We start from the raw sequence: 27,311 nt of genomic DNA on the forward strand, positions 1-27,311 counted from the left end.
AACGAACAATATTTCGTTGAAAACGTTTTAATCTTGCCCTTTTTTCAAAAAAGTGATCACTTCATCACAGAATTCATAGAAAATCACATCTTTCAAAAGGACCATTGCGAGAGATACAAATGAACCAGAGAAGATGCTGTACGCAGGCAAGTTGTGCAAACGAGAAACCAACGCACGAGATAGCCGACACTGAAGACTTCAGTATCAGATTAAGCTGATCAACAATTCGGTCTGCAATCCGGAAAGCTCATTCAGTCGCATGCCCTCTCATGTCACATGTCAAACATCTAAATTTGAACGGATGTTAGATCCTAGTGGCTCTACCGACAACTAAAGTGATGAAGCGACATTCCAGGAAAAATAGTAATTTGAAGCATTTTAAACATTGTATACAATTCACATTATTGAGATGTTTACCTGTAACTTAACAGACGTTTCAGAAGTGAACCTCGGGATTGCACAGATGTATTGAAAACTGCAGCACTTAAATAAGGACACTTCTGACCTGAATGTGGTTCAGTCTGCTATAAGGAAACAAGAAGGTTCTGTCTTGTAAACACCACATTCACTAAACCATAGCTGAACACCGAAAACTGGAAACTGGCCCATTTCATCCTAGAGGCCAATTTAAATAGCCTTCAATTTATCAACCAGTAGTGTTACGTCCAATTATGAGTATTTGCCCGTTCCAACTACTGAAGTACTGGCCACCTATATTCGCAAATCACGAACTCAAGTAGGCAAGAGAACCAAAACTCCAATTTTGATGACAAGTTTATTCGCAATTCACAAATAATCGACCAAAGTCGTTCTAACAACAATAATTATAACAATTACAAAACAAACCTTCAATTTTGTAGGTTCCCGGAGCAAAAACCCCCAAATACCAAACCAATGACAAAAGAAACCGAAATGTCTGAAAAGAATGATACAAACAAACAAGTCCAAAGGTTAAGTAAAACAAACACATCCAAAAACACAGTAAAATTGATGTACAATATAAAGATTTTAACCAGCCAAATGTCTTTAGTTCTCCCGTAACAAGTAGCACTTCATCCAATGCTCTCAAAGGCTATGGAATCCCTGGAATATGATGGTCAACGTGACCGACTGTTACTTATGAACGTTCTTCACAGCAACGACACGTTCTGTGAGAGGGATATTCGAGCATCACCAATCTGAAGACTGTGGTAGACAGGTGAACCACTACGCTTGATCGCAAGGAAAAATAAAATGTGACATAGCGGATTTCTCGTGGGCTTTTGATGGAGCCAGCCGTACACGGCTTATGAATAAACTAAATCTGACAATTGTCAAGTTACCACTGGTAGACTGGTTTAAATAATATTCAAATAACTGACTTTCTAAGGTCAGGTCAAACACTACATTTTCTCACACAACAGAATCTACTTGTCCGTTCCTCTGGGGTCTGATATTTGGTCTTTAAAACAAACCTTGCATTGATAACTTTGGAGCGCATTTTTAGTCAGTGCAGCAGGAGGACTTTCTGTTTACTTCATACCAGTTTTATTAAGCTCTATTTCCAGTATGGAAATATATTGTTTCCCTCCGCGTTGCAAAAAGTTTGTAGGCCTGTGGATCGTATCAAAACGTAAGCCACTGAGTCAGTTTGAGGACTCAAATTAAAGCCTTAGGAAAAACGCTCTATATCACCGAACATTTACTCATTAGATTGTAGGTAATCAAGAGTTCACCTTAGAAAAATTTTTAGCTTAACGAACACAACTATGTGCCCTACAAAATACCGAAATAAGCTAATTTAGAGAAAAACCTAGGGACGATACCTGGATATTAGAGGTACAGGATAGAGCACCGGATTGCATGCACATGTTCTACTCTTTAAAAAGAGTTAAATCCTGAAATCCGCCGTAGTGCTTTAAGTGGTCAATAAGTTGTGTTTCTAAAGGAAGCCTGATAAATTCTTAAGGACTCAGGAGAGCATTTCACTATAACTTACTAATATTTCTATTTAGCCTGTCAAACATACCTTCGTCTCTAACTAGAGGCGTCGGTAGTCCTCTGCTACTAAATATGAAAACCCATAGGAAAAATTTTTTCATGTCACACACAACCATCTCAACTATTGGAGATAGGAATAAACACAGATATTATGACCACGGGAATCTAAAATAATATTAATTGTATTGTACTGGACCATGTATTTATGGATCAAAACCTATAAGGCAAATATTCGGTGCTCGGTTGTTTTGTATGTCACCAATTAGTTTCTCTAACAATCATTCCCGAAAATTTCAGGCAGCACTTGATTTACCAAAGCCGAATCGGCATTACATGGCGAAACAGGAAGGAACCAGCAAAGCAAAAACATGTAGATGGTTTGAAAGATCTGAAATCATTTGCATAAATGTTCTGAGAAAGACAGTTTCTAATGCCAGATCATAAAGTTAATAGGCATGTTTTCAGTCCATACATCCTACATTTGTGTAACCTCTGTTTGACAAAACAAAGTAGATGTCTTGACTCCATACTTTCATCGAGATTTAAACAATAATGATAATGCTACAGATCATAAATTAACTACAACTCAGACCAAAAGCTGTTTCGGGTGATAAATGACTGCTGAGGTATTTTACACACTCTCGCTCTTCTCCAGTCAAAATCCCAAAACAAATGCTTGGGTAAAGAACAGTTCTTCATATTTTTATAGGTTCAAATGTGCATTATTAACTAAATAAATATTGCCGCCCAGTTCCTCAGCTATTCAATGTTCGATTAAATGTTATATCTAAATTACTGGTTTTTACCACCTTGTAATATAGGTCTAACGATTCAGTGTACATAAACTTCTCAACGTTGCGAATGGCAAACAAGCCCTTCCTTTAGTCACAAACTTTGGTCGTTAATCGAGTATAAGCATTAATGTGTACAGTTTTTCGTGGGTTGATATTATATATATAGCGAAAGTGTGAAGACTTTTGTCCAGTTGTAATCAAAACTGCACCAGTATTTTTGTCTCAGTGAATGAAATTGCTATAATTGTGCAAAAACCGGTTACCGTATCATTGCTCGTTAGCCATTTCTGATTTGCAGTTGATGACAGTTAATTACACTGTTTCATTCTCTATAAGGACGTCGATATTCTAAATTCGAGTTTTACAACCGGTAGTCTTTCTGAAGTAGATCTATTGAGAAATGTGCCCTATAAAAGGAAAGTGGAAAACCTTCATACAATGATATAAAGTTCAGCGACGGATATGTTAAGACGTGTAGAGAATGTTTCCATTTCTTAAAAAAACTAATATTCTACCGAGTTCTTGTAATTTTCTTTCATAGATGAGAAGGATGAATGAATGGCTCTTTGGATGAGCAGGCCGAGTGGCTTTTAGTACATGTGGGTAAATAAGACACATGAAATATTTACCAAGAAAGAGATTATTATCAATAGACATTAGAAGATTTTTTCAATAGTAGTTAGGACTAGTTCATCCATATTTAGGCGTACTCTTGTAATTCTTAGGAAACACGAAGTTTGGTATAGCTTCTGACATATGGCTGTAAACCAGCGAGCATTTTCGTTCTTTGAATATTTCTTGACTACAAGCTGATTCATTGTCCTCCTTATTCGTTTAGTGATTGACGCAGAGAATTCATTACTTCATGAAAAGAACCAATGCTCTTAGGGACAGGGGTGTAATGAAAATAAATAAAGGTACTGAGCTTGCTACAAACTGTTATTAATCGTGCCGCCCTCTTTTAAGTTTTTGATATATTTGTCTTTCCAAACTTTGACCTCAGCTTGTTGAAATTTATAGTTCTAATATTTTAATTTCTATCCACATTTTAGTTAAGTGTTTTGATCACGTGCAAATACGGAGAGAGTCTTCTCATGTCTGTTCTTTCGTACGACTGGCCATTCACACTTCTGTAGAATCCACTGTTTCTCTTAAAGATACTACGGGCATCCGGAGTTTGACAACGTCTTTACCAGTAACACGTTTTATGATCGAAATATGCCAACCCAGTTAATTCAGAAGTCGAGGGCGAGGAGGTTCGAAGATATATATTTCAGGCTGTCGATATGTGGAAGGAACGTTTGGTCTAAGCTGACTAGTAGTTGAAGGGGATATGTAGCATGGCGTACCCATTCATGATCTGCTGCGGATGAGTGACCGGGCGCCTCAAGCTAGACGAGTCCACTAAAACTAGTACGGTCAGCATGAAATGTCGAAAACTTATAGATCTTTTTGTTTTGGGGATTTATTTACTAATACACTCCTATAGTTTTCTGTTCTTCATAAATTGATTCTCATCCTTCGGATTGATTGCAGTTATTACCAATACATTGTCTACAAATTCTGAGTCCTGACTATTTCCTAAGTGTTGTTAAGCTTTTCAATAACTATTTTATTTTTGGTTTGCTTGACTTTGTCTTTACGTTGCTTTGGATATTGGGCTGCCACACTTTGCTTGATACTTTGTGGACTGATGACCTCTGTTTAGTGAGGTTGAGCTCGAAGCGTGTTTCCTGTTTGGTTTTGGGAACGTTTACCATTATTCACTGTCAAGTGCTCATATTCGGGGCAAAGTGAGTTGACCTATCCTTCTTCTGCTATGCAAAATATTATTCCACGACTGATAAAAACATTTTCGCTCATCGTCATAATTGGGTTTGTTTGAATGTCTGTACCAGTTGTAAAATGTATTTTTAGGTATCATTACTTTTATTCGTACCTATACCTGTTCGTATGGTACCTTTTCTTTATATCTTGTGTACAATTTTGATCATTTGTGAAGTTGTTATAAGGAAATTATTGGCTACTACCGCCTTTCGAATCATCGGTCTCTGGAGAGTGTGACTGAAATTTTAACATCGAAACAGACACGTTGAAGCAATCCACTATTCATATCTCACAGTAGCATTATTACTCATTTATACGAGCTTTAATTTCAGTACCATAATGTGACAGTTGATTGAACGCGGACAAGTATTTTATAAGCACCGCTGTATTTTGAGAACAATAATCGTGTCAAGCAACTGATGAGGACTTATTAGAAAAATTAATGATGATATTCAAAAAATAACTTTTTATTAAACAACAAGAATCATACAAAAATAAGTGGAGTGATGATTAATGTTAGTAATTACAGAATATATTCTGTCCAGAATATATTCAATCCACGACTTTGATATTTTTTATCGAGATGGTTTACATAAACTTAAGTCCTTAAACCGTAAACTGACATTCAGAAGTGAATGCAAAACTCATCGGATTTATAAGTGTGTCGCATTAATATTAATAATTGTAATAGTGGAATAGGCTTACGCCAAATGCGACAAAAATACCTTCCGAGCAAACATTGCACTGGTAACAGTGAAGCGCATTTTCAGCCAGTTTAATGGAAGAACTCTCCACATAATCTTCAACAGTTTCATCCGGCCCTATTTAGAGTACGGAAACATAGTGAAGATACGACTAGTTTTCTAGTTTTACAACTATAAACCAGTAACGCCTTCTATATTCGAAGCTTTCCCCAACCAATCGAAATCAGAAGTCAGTGCGAAGAGATCGGAAAGATATATTTGATACGTTATCAATATATTGAGAAGCGTTTGCTCTAATCTGGCTAGTGAACGTAGGAACTGTGTCCGATGCTGGTTCGTAACGTGATCTGGTACGGATGCATAACCGAAAGCCTTCAGTTAAACAAGTCCACTTAAAACAATGTGGTCGGCATCCAATGTCGAACACTTAATGAGCTATTGATTTTGGGGAATTATTTACAACTACAATTTCGAATTTGTTGTTAGGATCTGACGGCACTTGCTTGCATCCTAAACACTTCTGGACATCCCCTTGAAGATCTACCTAAGTTTAGTCCTAATACAGTCATAAGGGGCAACATCCAGTAACTGGATACACAACACAGCAGTACGGACTGTAAACACAACTTCTACTTCATAAGAGTAGTCAAATGCTGAAATTCGCTGCCAACTGAGCTAGTCCAAGCTACTTCGCAGGAGTCTTTTAAGAGGCAACTTGACCTATTCTTAAGGACTTAGGATATCTTACTATGATTTAGCAATTTCTTTTTCCTCTATTATCGTTAATGGACCTTGGTTCCTGCCTGGAGGTTTTGGTGATCCACTGTTACTGGACAAGGAAGCCCGTTAAGCGAATGCCATTTCCATTCCATCCACAACCATTTGAACCATTTGAACCCTTTCTTAAGGTGCGGCTTATTTGAAGCTAGTTCGTTGTAGGCTAGGTAGGGACGGCCTTCGACCTAGGATTACTGAGTAATTATTCCAACCAATCCATTAATTGATTAGTTGGAACATGCTTTTTATTCGACAGTTGTAATTACTTGGAAGATAATGGAACCGAGAGTTTATGCTCACCTCATCCAGAGTTTTACTCCAGAGGTATATACCTCTGGAATATTTCTTACCAACTCGATCTAGTTGCACACTATATTGTTATTTGGGATATATATATTTATAACTGTTTATCACTGCTCTGAAAATATCGAATTATGTCAGCCAACAGTGTAGAACAAAGTTGTTGACTAAATGGTGTCTTTTTTATGCTCATGAAAACTATGTAGTCTTCAGGAGCATAAAAGACAGAAATATATTTCTGGAAATGATACATTTTTACAAATTCTATGTAATGACTTGAACGGTATAGGTCAAATTGTTTCTTTTGCCTTGTAGTCTACGTATATTCGGGTTACTTTTTGGTTTCCGAAGCGTGGTCCTAATCTGCAGGTGTCTTTTGGGTGTTGCCAAACTGACCTTGAGAAACAGTGGTTATTTATTAGGGTCACAATAGGGTTACGAAACAATGTGGCGAATTAAGATGAGTGGTTAGGGCTTGGCTCTATCAGGTGTGAGTGTAGCCTCCTCAGTATTCAGTTTCAAGTTCGGTGCTCGATAATTATCTATATGTTTACTGGTCACCGGTGTGCATGTAACACTTGGATTTCGTGCACACACTGGGAAGAGAATGTTTATATATGAAATTATGATAGCTCGATGATGCCCTGTATTGCCATAATATTCGAATGTAGCTGATGGTATGAATTCTCTTTCACGCCCACATCACGGTGATAATGTCCAAACCTCATTAGTAAACTTACAGAAGGCCTGCAGAGAGTTCTAGGAACTTAAGATATTGGAGTCCAGCTTGTCTAACTTCACTGCGTCATTAAGACAGGGAAGTGCAGTTTTTCCGTCAGTGTGCTTTTAGTTGTCCGTTTTATATTGATTTTGTACCTTATTATTCGTGTTCATATTTTTATATGACTTTTCCTGTTTAGTTTTCCCATGAAAATGTTCCTCTGGGTCATTCTCTAGCGCCTTGCATCAAGTACTCTTTAAGTTCTTAAGAAAATAACAGATATCAAAATGGTCATTAAATAGATTCATTGTACAGCACGTCTGCCCCCAAATGCCCTGGTACGGCCGAGAGTGGGGAAAATCCGCTCTCCCTCTCGAAATGCTCTCACATGGCCAGCGAATATATAGCCTCTGCCAGGGAAGTCCTACTCACTGCCTTCTCGTGGCATTACTGTTGTTTACGAAATTGAGAGGACGAAAAGCGAATGTCCGGCGCTTTAACCGGGTTGGTGGATAAGGCGAGTCCACCTAGGGGAGTTGGAAAACCCTGATTCCAAACCAATGGTGCACATGGGCTCCAGTATCCTGAAGGAACAAATGGCGTACGAATCAATCGTTGATCACCGGCTACCATGGGACTGCATCTCCTCACGATGCTCCACTGCCTTGTGGATCAGACCTTTAGGTCAAAGGCTCCGGGTGTGGTCCCTTAAGAAAACCACCTGCTTCAGTTCGGGCACCTGGGTAGTATCACAGCCCTCACACAAATCGAATGAGATTTGTATGGCGCATATGTATCTGGTGCTTCCTTGTACCAATATTTATGTGTTTAAATAAATAATAAAATAAACAGCACGTCTGGATCTGATTTACATGTGCAATCCAATTGAGGCAGTGGAGCTTTCTCATACAGACCGAATAAAATAATCAATCTCGCTGTTCTGCATGTGTATCGTTTTATGTAACAGCCCAAATTGCTTAATTTTCATAGTTGTCAGTATAGCGAATGAGCATCTTCACGTTAATATTTTCGTAAAATTGCAGATGGACTCTGTGTTCAACAAATTAAAAACAAAAGTATCAGGTGCCTTACCTGGCAATCCGTTAACTCGAGAGTATGATATTGAGAAGCAAATTGGTCAAACTGGTCTAGGTTCATTATGGAAATTGTATTCAGCTAGAAAACGTTCTACTCATCAAGTAAGTTTTATCTTCTTCACCTTCGTCCCTTATCACAGGAAGCCACTATATGGATAGTGGAGAAAAAATTGCTTGAGTCTTATCCAAAGTTACAACGCGAATCTATGATTGAAGTACTTAAATACGGCGTGTCTACGTTGATGAGGATTAAGCATCCAAAAATAGTATCAGTTCTTCAACCTCTAGAGGAATCACGTGAAAGTCTTGCTTATGCAACAGAACCATTGTTTACTTCACTAAATAGTGTATTGGCAAGAGACTCATCAAAAGTTGGACAGTCAGACGAGTCTATGGATTTTTCTTTGTCAGATACTGAAATTAAGTATGGTTTAGTGCAGGTAAGTTAAAGTTCTTTTTACTATTTAGTGTCATATGTTTTATACATCAATAAAGGTTAAACAAAGTTAACATAGATTTCCATGAACTTCATCAACAATTCGGTACCTACTTAAACTAGTCTTGAAATATCGGTTATGTCAATGAAATATAACTACTACTCAAGTATCGAAATTTTGTTGAATAACAGCCAACCAGTGATCATCTTATTTTCAGAGTACTACGTTGGTTAGCATATAGTCTGGTTAGGAATGGTCAAATCCAATTTTTCTCAATATATACAGCTTATAATTGTTGGTCAAGGTTTGCGGGAAAGTAGGCCCTTTGATGGGAGTCTGCGAGATAATTAAGGTTAATGGTTAGGGAGTTTTCGGTTATGTTATTCAAAATAGGCCTCATGAGTAAAATTCCATTTATTATTTTATGTTTATGTAAATCATGATAACTTCGTTTATTTCTTTGACCTCTCTTCGTTGAGTCAATCATTTTCTGTCATGTCACTCAGCCACCTTTAAAAGCTATGTTTTCTCGAAACTTAGCGCTACTACATTTAGGTCAGTCATTTACGCTAACATAACGAATAAGATGGAACACTTGGTTCTGTACTCATATTCTAAAGATTTCTTGGCGGTCCCTGATATAAAACTTACAGCGCGTATGGGCGCTTTCACCACATTTCTTTTAGAGTACACAATTTTGTTATTTATGTGAAGTAGTGTATAAAAGGTTGTGAAGCGCTGACTCAGTCACTAAGGAGCTCAGTTTTCAGCCACTAAGTTGCAGCTTCAAAACCCCCCCACTAAACCCGGTTTGAGCACCGGGTAGTATCACTAGCCCTCACATTCTCAGTATGGCTCAATGCCAAGTGCACGAAGCTGTACTTGGTTGACATTTAATAATGATGATAGAAAATTGTCTTTAGGTCTTACTCATTGTATACTAATCAGCCTTATCTGCAATGTTAGGCGAGGTCAACTTCCTGAAGTTCGAAGTGACCTCTTGTTATAACTGTTTTTGCTGATAAACGACCCAGCTACTCATATTGCTTAGTATTCTCATACAACGACACTCGACAAGACCCCAAAATCAGAACACGTTGAACAGGAACGAAATTGTATTCAGAATAACAATGGTATGTGAGCAGCAATCAATGGTTAGAAAAACCTTCATATATTTATAGTATATGCATAAGAAGCTTCTAGATTTTTCTCCAATAATTTGCCAGGGCTGATTGGTTTAGAATTAGCCAATCAGCGTGCACCATCACGATCATGCACATAACATGCCTCAATCCGGTTTATTTCCCGCTAACACCTCTTTCGGTACCTCACTGACTTTCGAAACTAATCTTTCCACAGCTCAACTCATCCTTTGTAAAAAAATCCCAGTTTCGTTGGTCGATTAATTTTAATCACCTAGGCATTGATCATCACCTTCCACCGGCTTCATACATACATTTCAGTTTTTCATTGTGTCAAAAATACTTCCATAACTTAATGATTTCTAGCCTAGTCAACACTATATGAATGAATAGATGTTACAGTTCTGAAAGGATTCTATTGCATTTTTTCATTTTAAGCTTGCCGAGGCTTTGAATTTTTTACACTGTGATTGTCATCGTTTACATTTAAATTTGACTCCCGAATCAGTAGTAATCAATCGTTTTGGTATCTGGAAGCTTGGTGGGTTTGAATTTTCAAAAGTAGCGGACCAGAACGAAAAATCAGAACAATCTTTTGTTAAAATGCCTGTTTGGCAGTCTAATTTAATGCCTACTTGTCAATTAAATCTTAATGCTAGTAGCCCTGAGGCGATCCTTCAGGTAAGCAATTCCTTTGGATTATGCTCACGAATTTTACATTTTGAATGAGGGGTTTTTAAGAGTTTGGTGTAACTCGAAGATGGCTTTTGGCATAAACTCAGTTTCAGCTGAAGCAAACCATTGAAAATCCGGGAGCAGTGGATATTTGTTTCGCCCTGTTTTTTTCCAAATCGTCAGAGTGTAAAGACAATGATCTAAATACTTAAGATTTAGGTAGTTTAGACATTTAATACAATTGGTGTCTATAACACAAATCGAGTTGTAACAGCCAGAGAATTTAAGTGGGGACACTTTAAAATGCACCTGTTAGTTGCTCAAACTTACTTTTATGTTGTTACTATCATACTAATAGCAGTGCTGAAATTTTCTCCGAGAATTCCCTACTTTCCTTTTAATTTTTTTCGTTCGCACCTAGTCCTTTCATCTTTCTCCCTCCACTAACTGTGTACTACCGTTGGTCCATCAACATTTATATTCCTTGGTCTTGTTTCTTGTACAGTTTTCATTGCATACATAAATGCGAAGTGTTCATAATTCATGAAATCGCTAAGTATGTGTTATGGTGCACATATCCTTAAATTGTTCATTTCTGCCATAAATGGTGGTTATTATATGGAAAAAATATGTAAATACTTCTGGAAAAATTCATCGGAGAGATGAGTAGCTTATTAATAAACTTATTGATCAACCTGACGCTTAAACTTAATTATGAAATTTTAATTTCAGTAATTGTAGCCCGTTTGCTTTCTGGTTCTTCGATTTTCAATAAATAGTTAGTATCAGTATTCATAATGAAAATAATTTCAAACCTATCGTAACTGTATTGCGTAAGTTGTAAAATTTGAAAAAAATATTGAAAGGAAACAGGATTTATGAAGTGGTGGCGTTTAGAATTGAGAAAAACTCGATTTTCAAGCACTTTATCTCACGTTTAAGCCTCAATCCACTTCAGTCACTTCATGCAGCCAGACAGTTTGACCAGCTCTCATGCGGACACACAAAATGTGACTCAAGATTGGGTATATGAATCTTCGATTGATTGTTCATGTCAAGTGAAAACACAAAATAACAGTTAGAAAACTGATAAACGATACCAGTAGTTAAATATTCGAAGATTATCGCTACAAAATAATGCTTCCAAATTTAATATTGACATGTACACGTTACGGATTCATATATCCGAGTAGTATTGAGACAATGCATCACAAAACATAACTACAGATTTAGTTGTGACTTGGCAAACAATGAACAATGTAGTCAAGGAAAAGGAATGAGTTTACAACCACAGTGTATTGGAAACGATGATCAATTGACTAAACATATTGGCACCAGGATAGCATCATTGCAATTCAAACAGACTATATGACAATTGGTGATGAATTAAATGAAATTTATATATATATATATATATATATATATATATATATATATATATATATAACTCAGCACATGTTGATGTACCAGTCTTTAAGCCCCGATTTTCGTATGTGAAAGACCAGTTGCGCAAAATTTATGCTCAAAATAAAGTAGGTGAGATGTGATTAGCTTCCTATGCACAGAACAACATTCATCTAGTGCCTTGTTAAAACTTCCACTGTCATAAAAAATTCAAAGAGAAGTAGTTTTGGATGATTTCGATTATTTCTTATTAGCACTGTTAAAAACAGTATGTTGATGAATTTGATCATAGGTTTCGAAAGATTTCTTGTCACTTTTAATTGAAATCGTGCTAAAACTTGCACCTATATTTATGTTGAAATCAACCCTTTGGTATGGTTGATGTACTGTATTTCACAGAAGCAAGTGATCCACAGAGACGATCAAATGAAAAAGCTTATCCTTCACGTACAAAAAATTATTTTTTGGTGTGTATGTACATATCAGAATAAATTAAGCTACTGAAAACATACCATCAATTTATCCAAGCAAACGATTGTTAAGTATGTCTGTCGCTTGATCACTTGAAGATATTCACCAACAGTCATTGCAGAAGTATACCTTATTATCAGCAGTTAAAATTACCGCTTTTACACTCGATAATATGTATCCTCTAAATCATGGATACAGAAACCAAAGGATACTTTATCAACAACATACGATAGAGTGTTGTAAACAAATTGCTTATATGACTCGGTACAAATGAAGAGACAAAAACTACAGATGAAAATTTATTATACACCAAAGAAGCTCAAAATTATTCCTGAATACACTGATTTTTATGTTTCATTTATATTGATAAACAGTCAAATCTGAGTGATTTGAACTGACCAGCACTTCATATTAAATAATCAGTGACTTAACATATGAACGGAATTGATAGAATCATAAATTTAAACTTCTATGACCAACAAATCTAACTAACTAGGTTATATGATTACTTCTTTCTAATATTTTCCAGCTTTTTGGTTGTTTTATGTAGAAAGCTCTGCCATCACGAACGAACTTGATTTGTGATTGTTCATCTGCACAACGTAAGAGCCAGTTATTTTGAACTGGGGATGAAATGTTAGAGTCTCAAATCAATAATTTCACTGAATCGATATATATATCTTTGAATCACATACATATGTATATACATACTTTGCTTTACTCTTCCCCCAAATGCCCTGGTACGGCCGAGAATGGGGAGAGCCTGCTCTCCCTCTCCAAATGCTCTCACATGGCCACGCGAATATATAGCCTCTGCCAGGGAAGTCCTACTCACTGCCTTCTCGTGGCATTACTGTTGTTTACGAAATTGAGAGGACAAAAAGCGAATGTCCGGCGCTTTAACCGGGTAGGTGGACACGGAGGGTCCACCTAGGGGAGTTGGAAAACCCTGATTCCAAACCAATGGTGCACATGAGCTCCAGTATCCTGAAGGGACGAATGGCGTATGAACCAACTGTTGGTCACCGGCTACCATGGGACTGCATCTCCTCACGATGCTCCACTGCCTTGTGGATCAGACCTTTAGGTCAAAGGCTCCGGGTGTGGCCCCCTAAGAAAACCACCTGCTTCAGTCTGGACACCTGGGTAGTATCACAGCCCTCACAAAAATCGAATGAGATTTGTGAGGCGCATATTTATCTGGTACTTCCTTGTACCAATATTTATGTGTTTAAATAATAATAATAATTCTTTTTTATTCTTTGTTTGCCTTTATCAAACGGGTACATCGATTTCTTATTGATAAGAATTGGCAAATATTGGTAGTTTGTTGTCAGTTATTAGTTGAGACTACTTTACGGTTGTTCTGTTAGATATCTAACATCTTATCAAATGCTCCACTCATTTTTTCATTGTTAATTTTTGGAAAGTAGTCTGTTTTGTACATATAAATGTAGATAACTTGATTGTTTGGCAACTGATAACTTTAAGAGTTTAGACGGGTCATATGAAATAACTGTTTGTCGTCTAAGTTTTAAAATACAGATATACCTATCTAAGATGTCGTTGATCTACGCCTAATAGGTCGGATTCGAAACCCTGTTGACATAGGATTTGGAGCGGTGGCTTACTAATTAAAACACTTGGCTTTCAACTAATGCACCTCAAGCTCGAACCCCGCCCCGTTTATTTCAGTTTTGGCAACTGGGCGGTATTGTTAGCCCCCCATACAATTAACGTGGCTCAAATCCAAGTTTATAGTTCTGTACTCAGCATATGAGTGAAACCAGTGGTTGGTATTGTCAACCCATAATAATTATATTGCGATTATCGAAATGGAGTATTTCATCCTGTTTACTTGGGGTGGCGGGATGTTTATCGTCTAAAAACATATGTCAAACAGGTAACTAGACTGTCAAAGTCTTTCTGTTTGGAATTTTAGTGTTGTAACATATTCAAAAGTTACTAGTGTCTAACAAAAAATAGCAATGCTTGAAAGTGTTAGCCGTTCCAGTTTTTTACTGTTTTCAAGACATATTAATGGTTCTTACGCTTCTATATTGACAGATCACATCGAAAAATATACTTTTAATTTCGTTGACTCCTGAGCTTGTTTTCTGGGGCAGAGTTTTTGACATCATTTTAAATGTCAACTTCAATGCATTCAGAATGACTTTCTTCGTGAACTCACATAGTTGATAGCATCGAAGACTCTCTTTTAACAAGAACTTTAGCTCTTACAATAATATGCGACGTGATACCTTTTACTGATTGATTTTTAGAAACAACCCTATCCATACTTAATTTATTCTGTTGTAATTCACTTATCATTTTTTGAAGAATACCTATTCTTTACAACACCCAATGTATTTTTTCATATTATTAAAATTGTTAGGGTGAAGTGACTGCTGCAAGTGATATGTTTTCACTCGGTCTTTTAATATGTGCACTATTCAATCGTGGCAAATCCATTTTGGATGTTGGAGATGATTATCACGCTTACAAACGGACGGTTAAGCAAGTAAGCAGTATGATTTCGTAAACTAGAACTTTGTTCATATTTAGGTTTTTTGTTTAAGTATTTCACAGCAGACCAAAAAGATCTAATGGGATAAAAAAAATATACGGAATTTTTTTTGGATGCCGGCTCAGTGGTCTATCGGTTAAGTGCTCTGGCGCGAAACTGGTAGGTCCTGAGTTAGAATCTCGCGAGTGCGGGATAGTGGATGCGCACTACTGAGTACTACTGCGTAGTACTGAGCCCCCAAATGCCCTGGTACGGCCGAGAGTGGGGAGAGTCCGCTCTCCCTCTCCAAATGCTCTCACATGGCCACGCGAATATATAGCCTCTGCCAGGGAAGTCCTACTCACTGCCTTCTCGTGGCATTACTGTTGTTTACGAAAGTGAGAGGACGAAGAGCGAATGTCTGGCGCTTTAACCGGGTAGGTGGTCATGGCGAGTCCACCTAGGGGAGTTGGAAAACCCTGATTCCAAATCAATGGTGCACATGGGCTCCAGGAACCTAAGGGAATAAATGACGTATGAATCAATCGTTGGTCACCGGCTACCATGGGACTGTGTTTCCTTAAGATGCTCCACTGCCTTGTGGACTAGACCTTCAGGTCAAAGGCTCCGGGTGTGGTCCCCTAAGAAAACCACCTGCTTCAGTTTGGGCACCTGGGCAGTATCACAGCCCTCACAAAAATCGAATGAGATTTGTATGGCGCATATGTATCTGGTGCTTTCTTGTACCAATATTTATGTGTTTAGGTAAATAAATAAATATACTTTTCTGGATTTTTCACCTTTCACTTCCTAGCGATATGTTCTTATGGTGTTTGATATTTTTCATATCATATTAGTACAGCCAAAGTAAGACATTGAAATATTCTGAAATAACGTTGTGTATACAGTGGTGCACAGCAGGTTTTTCGGTGAGATTAAAATAACTGTTTTAGAAAATGTCAATTCTCAGCTATGGAAACTGAAAAATATCCCAAATAGATTCACCTAATTGACGTTTCTTCATAAATCAACTGTTAATGTTATTTTATAATCTAATCGGTTAAATTCGCAAGTATTTTTCATTTTTGAACTCTGCTTAGAGGTCACTAATACTCTGTAGTTGGACTTAGCAATATAAATAACCTCCGTAACTAAACTTGCCGTGGAATGAAAAATCAATCATATAATGACTTCTTGAATTATTTGTGGATGAGGCTTCATAGGGTGTTAGTTAGTCAAGGAACTCAATACTAAAAATATCCAGTGTTCAGGCTTAACATATTCAGGTACCGTATGTGTTGTGGACTGTGAAGTCTATGTAATTCGCCTACAACATGTATCATTCTATTGTTTTTGTAGAAATTTATTTATCCATTTATCTTCACCGAACCTCTCCAACTCAATGTGTGCTCTATAATGCTCATTTCTAATTTGTTGGTTGCGTTTTGAAGACAAAAACCTTTAAGCTACCTTCAAGGATACCGTAAATGTATCTATGCGCAATAGATGTTTATTTATTCCAATGAATTTCGGTTTCCAGTAAGTCTCCTGAGCTGTGCCTACTTTTTAGATTATCTAGGGACTGGGTGAAAAATACTATCTTATCCCTGTTTTGTTCAAGAAATGTTGGTTAAGAATATTTCACCATAAAGTTAGGATCTACCAAAACGTCTGTTTGTATTATTTATCAACAAGAGTTTCTTCGTCATATCCTATCACAATAAAATTCTTAGCCATATGTTCTTCCCCATACTTATTTCATGTATAACGTTTTTTGTGGTATTTTTTAGACACCATATTTTGAAGACGCATCAATGTCAGTTCTACGAAGTGTGGATAATATGTATCAATTGGATAATTTATCTAGATCACAATTTTATAAATCTTTGCCAAATTCTATTCATGCTTTGCCAAAAGTGAGTCATTTTTATGAATAGGTGACAATTTTCTACATATCGTTGAGCTCAACTTTTAAAATACAGTTACAATACGATTATAAAGTATATAGTACTACTATTTATTATGTGTTTGAAGATGGCTGGTTAATAGGCACAAATATTTGTTATGTCCTATCACCTACCAATACGCAGCAAGCACGAGGAGGACTGATACTCTATGCTTGACGATTGGCCCAACTCTAAGTAGCTCTGAACAAATATGCTATAGGAGTAGGTTGGAAGAAATCTAGGGGCGGCCAGACCAAAACGTGGCACAAATCCATGAAGTCACTGACAAGTGGGCTGAGCCATGTTGGTAGGTGTAGACTACCTGATTGGGATCCGCGAGATGATAGCAATCGATGGTTGGAGACCTTGAATAACATGGCTCAAAATCGTTTGCAATAGCGTAGGTGCATCCACTCTTTGTGTTCTACCAAGTTCTAATCTTCTGAATTCTTCATGTCCCTTTGTTTTTCCTCTTTCCAAATTTATCTCACTGATTTTACAGCTTATACTCTTTCTACCTCTATAGGATTTAAATGGAAAACTGCATCTCTGTGCTAATGTAGTATGGCAACTCGAACTGATGTACATACGTACGAAGTTCTACTTTGCGACTGACTAACTGAACGACTAGAAAGAACGCTAGACCTATGGTCACAAGTCTCAAAATCGTTATTATATTTAAGATATTCATTTATATACATACAAAACCAGAACACACAGCAGACTAATTAAGTAACATTATTAACATGGAACAATAACATCAATGATGGGATTAATGGAGTGTCGATTACACAAATAATCGGCTCTAGTTTATGGGTGGAAAATGTTATGACAACAATTTACGGTTCAAATAAAAGCTTGGAACTAGGGTAATACGAATCTAAATAAACCGAAATACTTGATAATATATATTTATAAATAACACTAGAAAAATAACTTCAAAAGTCTCTACCTCACAGTTAAATCGCCTCTCATAACAATGGTTACTTATTTACCTAATATTTTGTTATTATAAGTCAATATGATTATCTTTGGACCACATAGTGCTGTTTTATCTTGTAGGTTGTACTAATGTCTTTTGGATATATTCACTAAATATTTATTTGATGTTGTTATATCTGGACGAAGAATAAGGGAATGGTATATATATATATATATATATATATATATATATATATATATATCCGACTTAATATTCTTAAGTTATTCTCAATTTATTAGTAACAGTCACAATCACAGCCACTTTTTAGCTTGATCTTGTATGACTGTTGTTTTCTATTTTATGGTACGATGCGGTCTATTTTGTGTGTATATAAGTCCAGTATGTCTGAAACATATGGTTCGTATCGCGGAGATTGATATTGATGTTCTGGACTGAACTGACTGGGTTAGGAGAGAAGCTACTATTCCAGAAGACCAATACGAACTCTAGACTGCTTGTACAGGTTGATATATATATATATATATATATATATACCTGGAGCCTTTGACCTAAAGGTCTAGTCCACAAGGCAGTGGAGCAACATCAGGAGAGGTAGTCCCATGGTAGCCGGTGACCAACAATAGGTTCATACGCCATTTGTTCCCTTAGGATCCTGGAGCCCATGTGTACCATTTGTTCGAAATCAGGGTTTTCCAACTCCGCTACGTGGAGCTTCCGTGTCTACCAACCCGGGTAAAAGTCGGGCATTCGCTTTTCGTCTTCTCAGTTTCTTAAACAACAGTAATTTCATGGAAAGTCAGTGAATAGGGTTTCCTTGTCAGTGGTTGTATGCACATAGCCACTTGAGAGCGTTTCGAGAGCGAGAGCTGACTCTTCCTACCTTCGGCCGTACCAGAGCATTTGGGAGCATGTTACACACGAAATTACATTTGTAAAACATTTTGTTTATCTATATAAATCAGTGGTTCAAATTACACGAAATGAACTCACTTCATCTGATCATGTTTAATGTTTATTATTTTACAAAAGTTTATTAAAGGGAACTAATTGGATAAAATAAAATTTCTATGATTCTTATGTAATGACTTTATCCATGTTTCTTATGCATATACATATGCTATTTTTTATTTTTAGCGTTTATGTCTATTTCGTGTTTTCCCGCAAATCTCTGAAGATTTTTCCAATCCACATATGGTACCATTTATTCTACCAGCTGTTTTACAAATTTTGGATTTAGTTACACAAGACGAATTTATTCGATATATGCTACCACGTCTTATTCCTGTAATGTCAATGAAAGAACCTATACAAGTAAGTTCGAATTTCAACTGAATGTAAAGTGAATCAGAAAGTCAAATGACTTTGAACAACAATAATTTCTTGATAGGTATAGGTAATCATAAATTTTTAAACTTAATCTACTATACAGGTTCATATGAATTTGTTAAGTGCACTCTACTGTACCAATTATGTTACCTTGAGATGAGAAGAATTGTCTTTGGTTCCCCATGTTGGTGGACACGGAAGCTCCACGTAGGGGAGTTGGAAAATCCTGATTCCAAACAAATGGTACACATGGGCTCCAGGATCCTAAGGGAACAAATGGCGTATGAATCAATCGTTGGTCACCGGCTACCATGGGACTGCATCTCCTCACGATGCTCCACTGCCTTGTGGATCAGACCTTTAGGTAAAAGGCTCCGGGTGTGGCCTCCTAAGTAAACCATCTGCTTCAGTTTAGGCACCTGGGCAGTATCACAACCCTCACACAAATCGAATGAGATTTGTGCGGCGCATATGTATCTGGTGCTTCCTTGTACCAATATTTATGCGTCTAAATAAATAAATTATAACATAAAGTCAAACAGAAGTATCTTACAGAAACCTTAAAACAGCAATGTTTTTACCTGAAGTCGAACAATTATGTTTCCAAGGTCACAAAAATATAGTACTTTTAGTACAAATGGATTTATAACAGTGGTTGTAACTAAAAATAAACAACCCTCATGGCGAGACTAAAGAACATGGACGACCTTTGAACGAATCTCAAATGACCTTGAGAAATATTAGCTAATCAGAAGACAGTGCACAGTAAAAATTTATTATACAAAACCAAAGAATTAAAGTGGATACTGTTCTTTTACATGAGTTAAAAACTTATCAAGGTTGGATATAGGTTCGGAAGTTCTAAAATCATATTGCATGCGGTACATGAATTCATCCATATGGCTCCGTAGTAGTCTGCCTCTGGAGCCATGATAAGGTCTCAAAAACTCAGTCTTGACCACATAGCTTCTATGTTGTTAGTATGCACCCCAGTAGTAGGGTCAACGAAATGGCGCCTATGTATAAGGACTTCATGCACATATCCTAGTCTACCTAGACACCTGTACGCTCTCCAATCATCTGTATAAACAGTAGTGCCCGGCAGCACATATTGCTGTATAATCGGTATGATTGTTGGTGCCTGCCGGTTCCTGACTCTTTGAAAATGTCCTTTTTGTAATGATCTATCATATATTCCAAGGACCTGTGAGGTATATTTATGGGAGAGCTACTTATCCAATCTTCTTTAATACAACAGCCACGGTTGTATTTGCATTTCCTTACAACCGTTTCGTCTATTACAACAATGTTCCCCACTCCTCCATACAATTGGTGTACGCTTGTCAGTTTTGTTGCGCAAATATCTCGGCAAAACTCGTACCATTGAACTGCCGAAACTTCGCTTACATTGGCAAAGGTGGCAGCTAGTGTTACCGGTGCTTTTATTATCCAATTCGCAACAAGGAGCATAATTTGTCTCAACCTTAATTTTGACCGAGCGAAAAAAGTCCCTGTTCAAGCTGATTTCTTCTTCCAACATGAAGGACATCGAAAGATAATATCATCACGATAGTCTGCACACCGTACAATGGTCATTTGACTACCGCAGTCACAACTATAGGAGCTTCTCAATAATCCCTTTTCTTGTAGTCGCTCAATTATCACGTCTCGAAAATCCGCTGTAAAGCGATCGTACGTAAGCATCATGTTGCGAAATTACCGCCGTGACCTTGAAAACCCGCGAAAGCTTCTGATTGGCTCGTCCATGTTCTTTAGTCTCGCCGACCTTCATTTATTGTTGCTCTCACTGCTTTCAAATTCTTCAGCTGTACAACAGGCGTCTAAAAATGTTTTAAAACTAATCAACAATTGTTGTTGATCAAAAATTTAGTGAAATCAAACGTCAATACATGGAAAAGATGTTCCGAAACAGATCAGTCACTCAGATATAATCAACGTACAACCGGGTATATGTACTCATTATTTGAAGTCGCCACACGACATCAACAGTGAGACGAAATTTCCAAGACATACCAGAGTAGTAAAAGTGATAACATTTTCAATATCGGTGGAAAAGACTAAGCTTAAATAATGAGTTGATAGTACAGAGGCTTGATCAAAGCGTGTTTCGGATAACGTCACGTTGAGAAACACTGATTAGTTCATTTTCAACCAATCAAATACAATGGGGGAGCCGAGAAGACTCGAGAATATTCCTGTGGAAAGCCTAAATATACATTGACGTTTTCGTACTACACTAATGTAACTGTACTTGCTGTTTGCTGTGAAATATATTTACGTTTCTGTTTTAGTCTTGTTTTGATTTGGGGACCAGTCGAGTAAGGTGAAATGTCCGAGAATACTAGGCAGTAAAAGGATACTGAACTGAAGGAGATTTAACGCGATATGATTCGTGAAGAAAAAATGAATTTGAGAAATAAAAGAGATAGATATTATTAGATATAATGAGTTAATTAGTGCCCAAACAGATTATTATTTAACATGCTTCCATATTTTAATGCAAATTAAAAACTTCCAGTAAAAATTTACCCAAGCAACTAAAATATGAAATAGGATAACATGCGGACAATTCAACATAATCGAGACTTTATTATGTACAGGTGGATAAAAATGCTTTAGAAAAAAATGTATGGCAAATAGTTTAACTAGTGATAAGTACTATGATCTAATATTATATTATATACATTGAAGGTATGTTTGCTCAAGAAAAACTTCCTATATTGATAAAGTGGTGTTTTCTGTAGAATAAATTTATTTTTGTATGGTGTTCGTCACAGACTGATCCCATTTAGGGTATCATCAAAAATAATAAAACACCAAACAGCCATTTCACCTAAGTATGGGAGTGTGGACTCAGTGTTTCGTTCTCAACAATTGCGTAACCATTGAAACTACTGGGTTTACATTCATCAGTACATATTTTACTCAGTTTGAAAAATGATGATGGTTTTTGCTTTAGTTTCCTGTAATTTTATTTTACTTAACTATTTGTTTATTGTACTCTGTTTAACTGAATCTAATAAAATTCATATTTCTTCAAACTGCTATCGAGAATTTATTTATTTATTTAAACACATAAATATCGGTACAAGGAAGCACCAGATACATATGCGCCGCACAAATCTCATTCGATTTGTGTGAGGGTTGTGATACTGCCCAGGTGCCTAAACTGAAGCAGATGGTTTACTTAGGAGGCCACACCCGGAGCCTTTAACCTAAAGGTCTGATCCACAAGGCAGTGGAGCATCGTGAGGAGATGCAGTCCCATGGTAGCCGGTGACCAACGATTGATTCATACGCCATTTGTTCCCTTAGGATCCTGGAGCCCATGTGTACCATTTGTTTGGAATCAGGGTTTACAACTCCTCTAGATGGACTTTCCGTATCCACCTGCCCGGTTACAGCGCCGGGCTATCGAGAAACTGATATTCAACCGATCTAAGTGACTTTCAGACCCAAATACTTGTCTTTATTCTTTGTTTATTTCTTTTACACTAACATTTTTCGATTTCAGATTATCTTAATATTTTTACAAAATTTACACATATTAAGTGAGAAATTCCCAATCAAAGAGTTTCGTAATTATGTTCTACCAATGTTACAGTTAGCTTTGGATATTGACAATAAAATGATACAGGTTAGTTCATCTTGTTTTATCCCCTTCTATATACTCAGTTTACTATTATCATACAGTTATAATCTATCAGGTTAAAGGAATCTTCTTCATAGAGAATAAGCGCCGACGATGCCTTAAGACCACTGAAGCTTCATAATCAAACCATTTCTATTAGGGAAAATTACACTAATAACATATAAATCATTTTCCATCGGACCTATTAGAGCTGCATTAAAGTATGCTAGCTTTTAGAAGATGATGAATGAATAATTCTGTAAGTTTTTACTCTTCTTTCCAGTCTGGATCAAAATTGCACACTCAACTGTGAAAGATTGCATTGGGGTTTTATTGTACCTGACAAGATTCACTACTTATGTTTACTAATGTTAATATAATCAACAGTGGGATGTAAATAATGTATTGATTATTCTTCTATACGTACCACAGGTAGTCAGTGTGTTCATGTCAATAGGATTGATCACTAATTAATTTGATTAACTGATTCTCTCCAAATATCATTCAACGGTCCAGACTCTAGACCCTGCTTTTCTGTTTTGGAATCACTTTATTTGGGCTATTGAAGCATATCACTAGTATTATTTGATGATCGAAGTTAAAAATTTAAACTAGCTTTGCGATTTAGTAGCTGAATAGTATTTTGCTGTTCACAAGATTTAGTATCGAAAATGAGTACAGTCTTTAGTGAACTTTCGTGATGAATCTCACGATCAAATAGAAGAACTGTTCAATATGATTTAATTTTCAGCACATGGCGTTTCGGGATTAAAATGACCTCCAAAACTATAAAACAAAGCTTTACCAAACCGAGTCAAAATATCTTTGCTAATACGAGTACTATTGGTCCAGGGACTTTTGTGTAGCCAATAGCATGATTCGCCCGACAAAAAATGACCGTGACTGACCGCAAAAATTCCTATTCCAACTGTACCAGAATGCAGCTTCCGTTTAACCTAGCAGCCAATCAGAAGTTAGACACAGCAAGCCGAAAAACCACTTATTATGACCCAAGCACTCATTGAGTTATGTACATTCATTACGTGAGCACAACACACCTCAAATAACGTCATAGTTTATATAAAACTAAGTCAAAAGCAACACAAGAATAAGCAGTGGATCCGTAATTAATTAATGATAATTTTTGAGTGTTACAACGTTGATCGTCTGTTAACTCAATAAATGAAAGCACATAAACAGGACAATATGGAAACACCATGAATAAATTACTTAACAACTACATGGTAAAATAGAGGTAATAACTTACCATATAGTTATATGAGTTCCATCTTCTTCACTTACCCTTCTCTGTTCCAAAATCATCCTTTTTTCGAAGTATTGTTGGCAGTATTGTCCATGTGGGTTTATTCTTATTTGGTTAGGCTTTCTTTAAACTCGTAACTCCATTAACATGATATCAACTTTTTTTCCGGGTTTCTAGTCACTTAACATATTCAGGGGATTAACAGGTTTTTACCTCATTCTGCCACTAGCTTTAGTCTCAAAAATCAACACGCCACATCCATCAGTCAGTCAAAGAGTACTTAGAATCTGGCTTATGTGTGCATCGGTTCAATTTTTCATAGCCCGTTAGCATAGCGAGTTCAAATTGTCAGGGTAAATCCCAGAGTAGTAGAGGTAGTAACAGTATTAGTAGTAGTAGGAAAGATCAGTGTTGAAGATACGATTCGAGGAGATATAAATTAGTGAAATGAATAAAAAAGTATGAAGGATTTAGAAATTCGGGATGTAAGTGGAGACAATGTGTTAATGCACTTGGATCATTGCGAACAGTTTTGAGCCGTGTCAAGTTTCTAACCATTGGTTACAATAATTATGCAGATGGAAACTGGTGTGTCTACACCTGTTGACGTGTCTGAGTCCAATAGTCATTTTCTTGATGGACTAATGCAATGTTGTTGTTTGGCTGCCCCTAGGTTTCTCGCAACGTACCCATTCGCTGAACGACATCACTGGTCAAAATAGACGGTGGGTGGGAGTACGTGACACATGTCCCACCCATTTGGTTTCAAAATACACGAGGAATGACTAGAAGACACATGATGGAATACTAGTAACCTAGGAACATCCTCTATTTTTAAAAGGCATGTTTCACATCCATAAAGTAGAGCAGACTGCTGCATAGCATATTAGTCGCACTAGGCTTTCTGGATTCGTTTTGTGACTATATCAGATGCCAACCCATCAGCGCTGATGAAACTTCTGAGGTATGTATAAAGGTTGATGCACTCAAATATGTCGCTCCCGATCATTAGTTTAGGCGCTGACGAAGACCAATTCTGAGGCAACATTTTGCATTTAAAAGAGATGTAACTCACCCCGAACACGCTCGCATTGTGTATGTCGGCCAGAAGGCTGCATTTCTCCAGTCCTTTCACCAAACAGCACTATTTCACCTGTGTATACCTAAGTCAGCAAGTTAATCTCCCCAGTTGAAGATCGACTCCTGAAAAGTCAGGCGATAAGTATCATCTCTAAAAGAATACCTGACAAAGTTAAATAAAAGTGACGGGAGCGGATGACCGTATAGACGTCACTTGAGGTCAACAGCTCACCATAAGCTGTGACCCGATTAATATTTTTTGACTAGAGAGCTTGTACAAAGTTTATGTACTTCTTTGGTACACCTTTCACTGATAGGCAGTGCTTCAAAATATCTTGACCGACAGAGTCGAATGCTGCCTCAAGATCAAGGATTCAAACCACAGTTAGGCATCGGTATGTTTTTGCCCTAACACGTGATGAAGAGTGGATGTCTGGTTTACATATTCATATCCAGGTGTGTAGCCAGCCCGGTTTTTCCGAGTTTGTTCTTCAAAACCCCTAGTTAAGCGTTGGATGATTATCGTGTGTAATATTTTAGACATTAGTTTAGTAAAACTGATTTTTCTGTGATTATTACGAGAAGATTTGATGCCTTTGTTATATTCTGTAAAGATCAGCGACCGAGACCATTCAGGTGCGACTGTCTGAGCATTGTTACATCAGCCAGTTTCCACTATCTGTTAGCTGGGCCACGACATTGTTAGACCCACGTAAGTGTCTTTCACTTTGTTTTTACTAACTACTTGGGTACTAATATCACCTGCTTCTATTTCTAGTTGTGAGCTTTTAGTTTTTTGGAAGAACATGGAGTATTTCTATCTAATTCGTCTTCCAATCCATTTGAGTTGCAATCAATGTGAGTGCAGTCAGAGATAACTAAGAGGGAACTGTATATATCCCTACTTTTCCGTGTTCATACTTTCCTTTGTAGTCGGACAGAGCACAAGGTACTGTCTATGGCAATCCAGTCTAGGAAAGCCTATTCTACTTCTGAACATGATATTATACTTGCACCAGTGATTCCACAAGTGGTGACAGCAGGTCTCTAGATATGCGAAGGGTAAATCTTGACAGTTCTGTGTTGGGTAGGTGACGTCTAGTGAATGACAATGCTTGGACTCCGTGTCTCTCAGAGACATAACGTACGTCAATGAGATGGTAATGTAGAGTCCCATCTAAAGAGGCCTATTGGCCTACTTCACATAGGTTTCGAACATTGCGAGCTCTAGCATGTAGTTTGAAGAGCAGTTTTGAGGGACCGGAAATATTTGGTTAAATGATGACTGGATTTCGAACTACTTGTTTTGGTAACGTGTTTTTAGAGAGCCAAGAAATATTCATTTTGCGTCAGCGTTTTGTTCTTACTTTCCGTCCTGGAAACTGCAGTGGTTCCCATTACTAATTATAATCCCAATGTAAAAATGTCACATTGGGAATAAAATTAATTTTATGGAATGTTACACTCATTAGGAGAAAATGTGAACTCGTCTTCTTGTCCCAAATCATCACAAATACCTGCAACAAAGAAATAAGTAAGCCCAGCGGAGACAATATATATGTTTGAATCTTACTAATTCATTTGCCTCTGTATTTGCTCGCTCACATTCGCATTTCTGCTCGAATTTCCCTTGTACTCTTGGGCTTAGTGATCTACGCTGTTCAATAATAAACTGTAGTCAACGCTTCGTATCGTCTTCTGAAATGTATGCAAGGTTGGGTGTTATTTAGTAATGATTATCAGGACGAGTGATATACGAAGCTTTGGGAATTATCTCGAAGAAAATCCACTACAACATATTAGAAACCATTCTCAAACAATATTAATCTTCAAACTTTTTTTATTCTAACCACTATTATTTTTATTTTACCATTAAAAACCTATTTTTGTATACATGTTTTATCTGTTGTTTTCTCGTCATCCTATTCTAGGAATTGTGTCTTAAATCTTTACCAACTATTGGGAAAGCAATGGATTTGACTGTATTAAGAAATTCTCTCATTCCACGAATACAACGTTTATGTTTATCCACAGAATATTTATCTGTAAGTGGTATAGAATTTTATTATGATTTATTATCATTATCACCGTTAACGTTGGCTAAATAACGAAAATATAAAGTACTCTTTGGATCATTGTGTAAATTGCATACTTTTATGATTTTTATGGTCGACTTGTAACTAACCAATTCAGATAGAATACATTCGTTGATAATTATAAGTAATTTATTATTATCAGAAGGGGTTTTGTGGAGATTTAGTATTT

General features: G+C 36.9%; 1 protein-coding gene across 1 annotated transcript in view; it reads left to right on the top strand.

The window, feature by feature from the left end:
- Positions 1-6,226: 6,226 nt before the first annotated feature.
- Positions 6,227-27,311, top strand: part of Smp_126740 (protein kinase) — a 34,294-nt gene continuing 13,209 nt past the window's right edge. Inside the window, exons 1-8 of the mRNA XM_018791101.1 lie at positions 6,227-6,249; positions 8,147-8,640; positions 10,218-10,460; positions 14,725-14,850; positions 16,626-16,751; positions 18,859-19,035; positions 22,586-22,708; positions 26,978-27,091. Coding sequence (XP_018645621.1) covers positions 8,407-8,640; positions 10,218-10,460; positions 14,725-14,850; positions 16,626-16,751; positions 18,859-19,035; positions 22,586-22,708; positions 26,978-27,091 — 1,143 coding nt within the window. The 5' untranslated portion in view covers positions 6,227-6,249; positions 8,147-8,406. The remainder of the gene's footprint in view (positions 6,250-8,146; positions 8,641-10,217; positions 10,461-14,724; positions 14,851-16,625; positions 16,752-18,858; positions 19,036-22,585; positions 22,709-26,977; positions 27,092-27,311) is intronic.

Source organism: Schistosoma mansoni, assembly GCF_000237925.1.
Source record: "Schistosoma mansoni, WGS project CABG00000000 data, chromosome 4 unplaced supercontig 0032, strain Puerto Rico, whole genome shotgun sequence".
Lineage (NCBI taxonomy): Eukaryota > Metazoa > Platyhelminthes > Trematoda > Strigeidida > Schistosomatidae > Schistosoma > Schistosoma mansoni.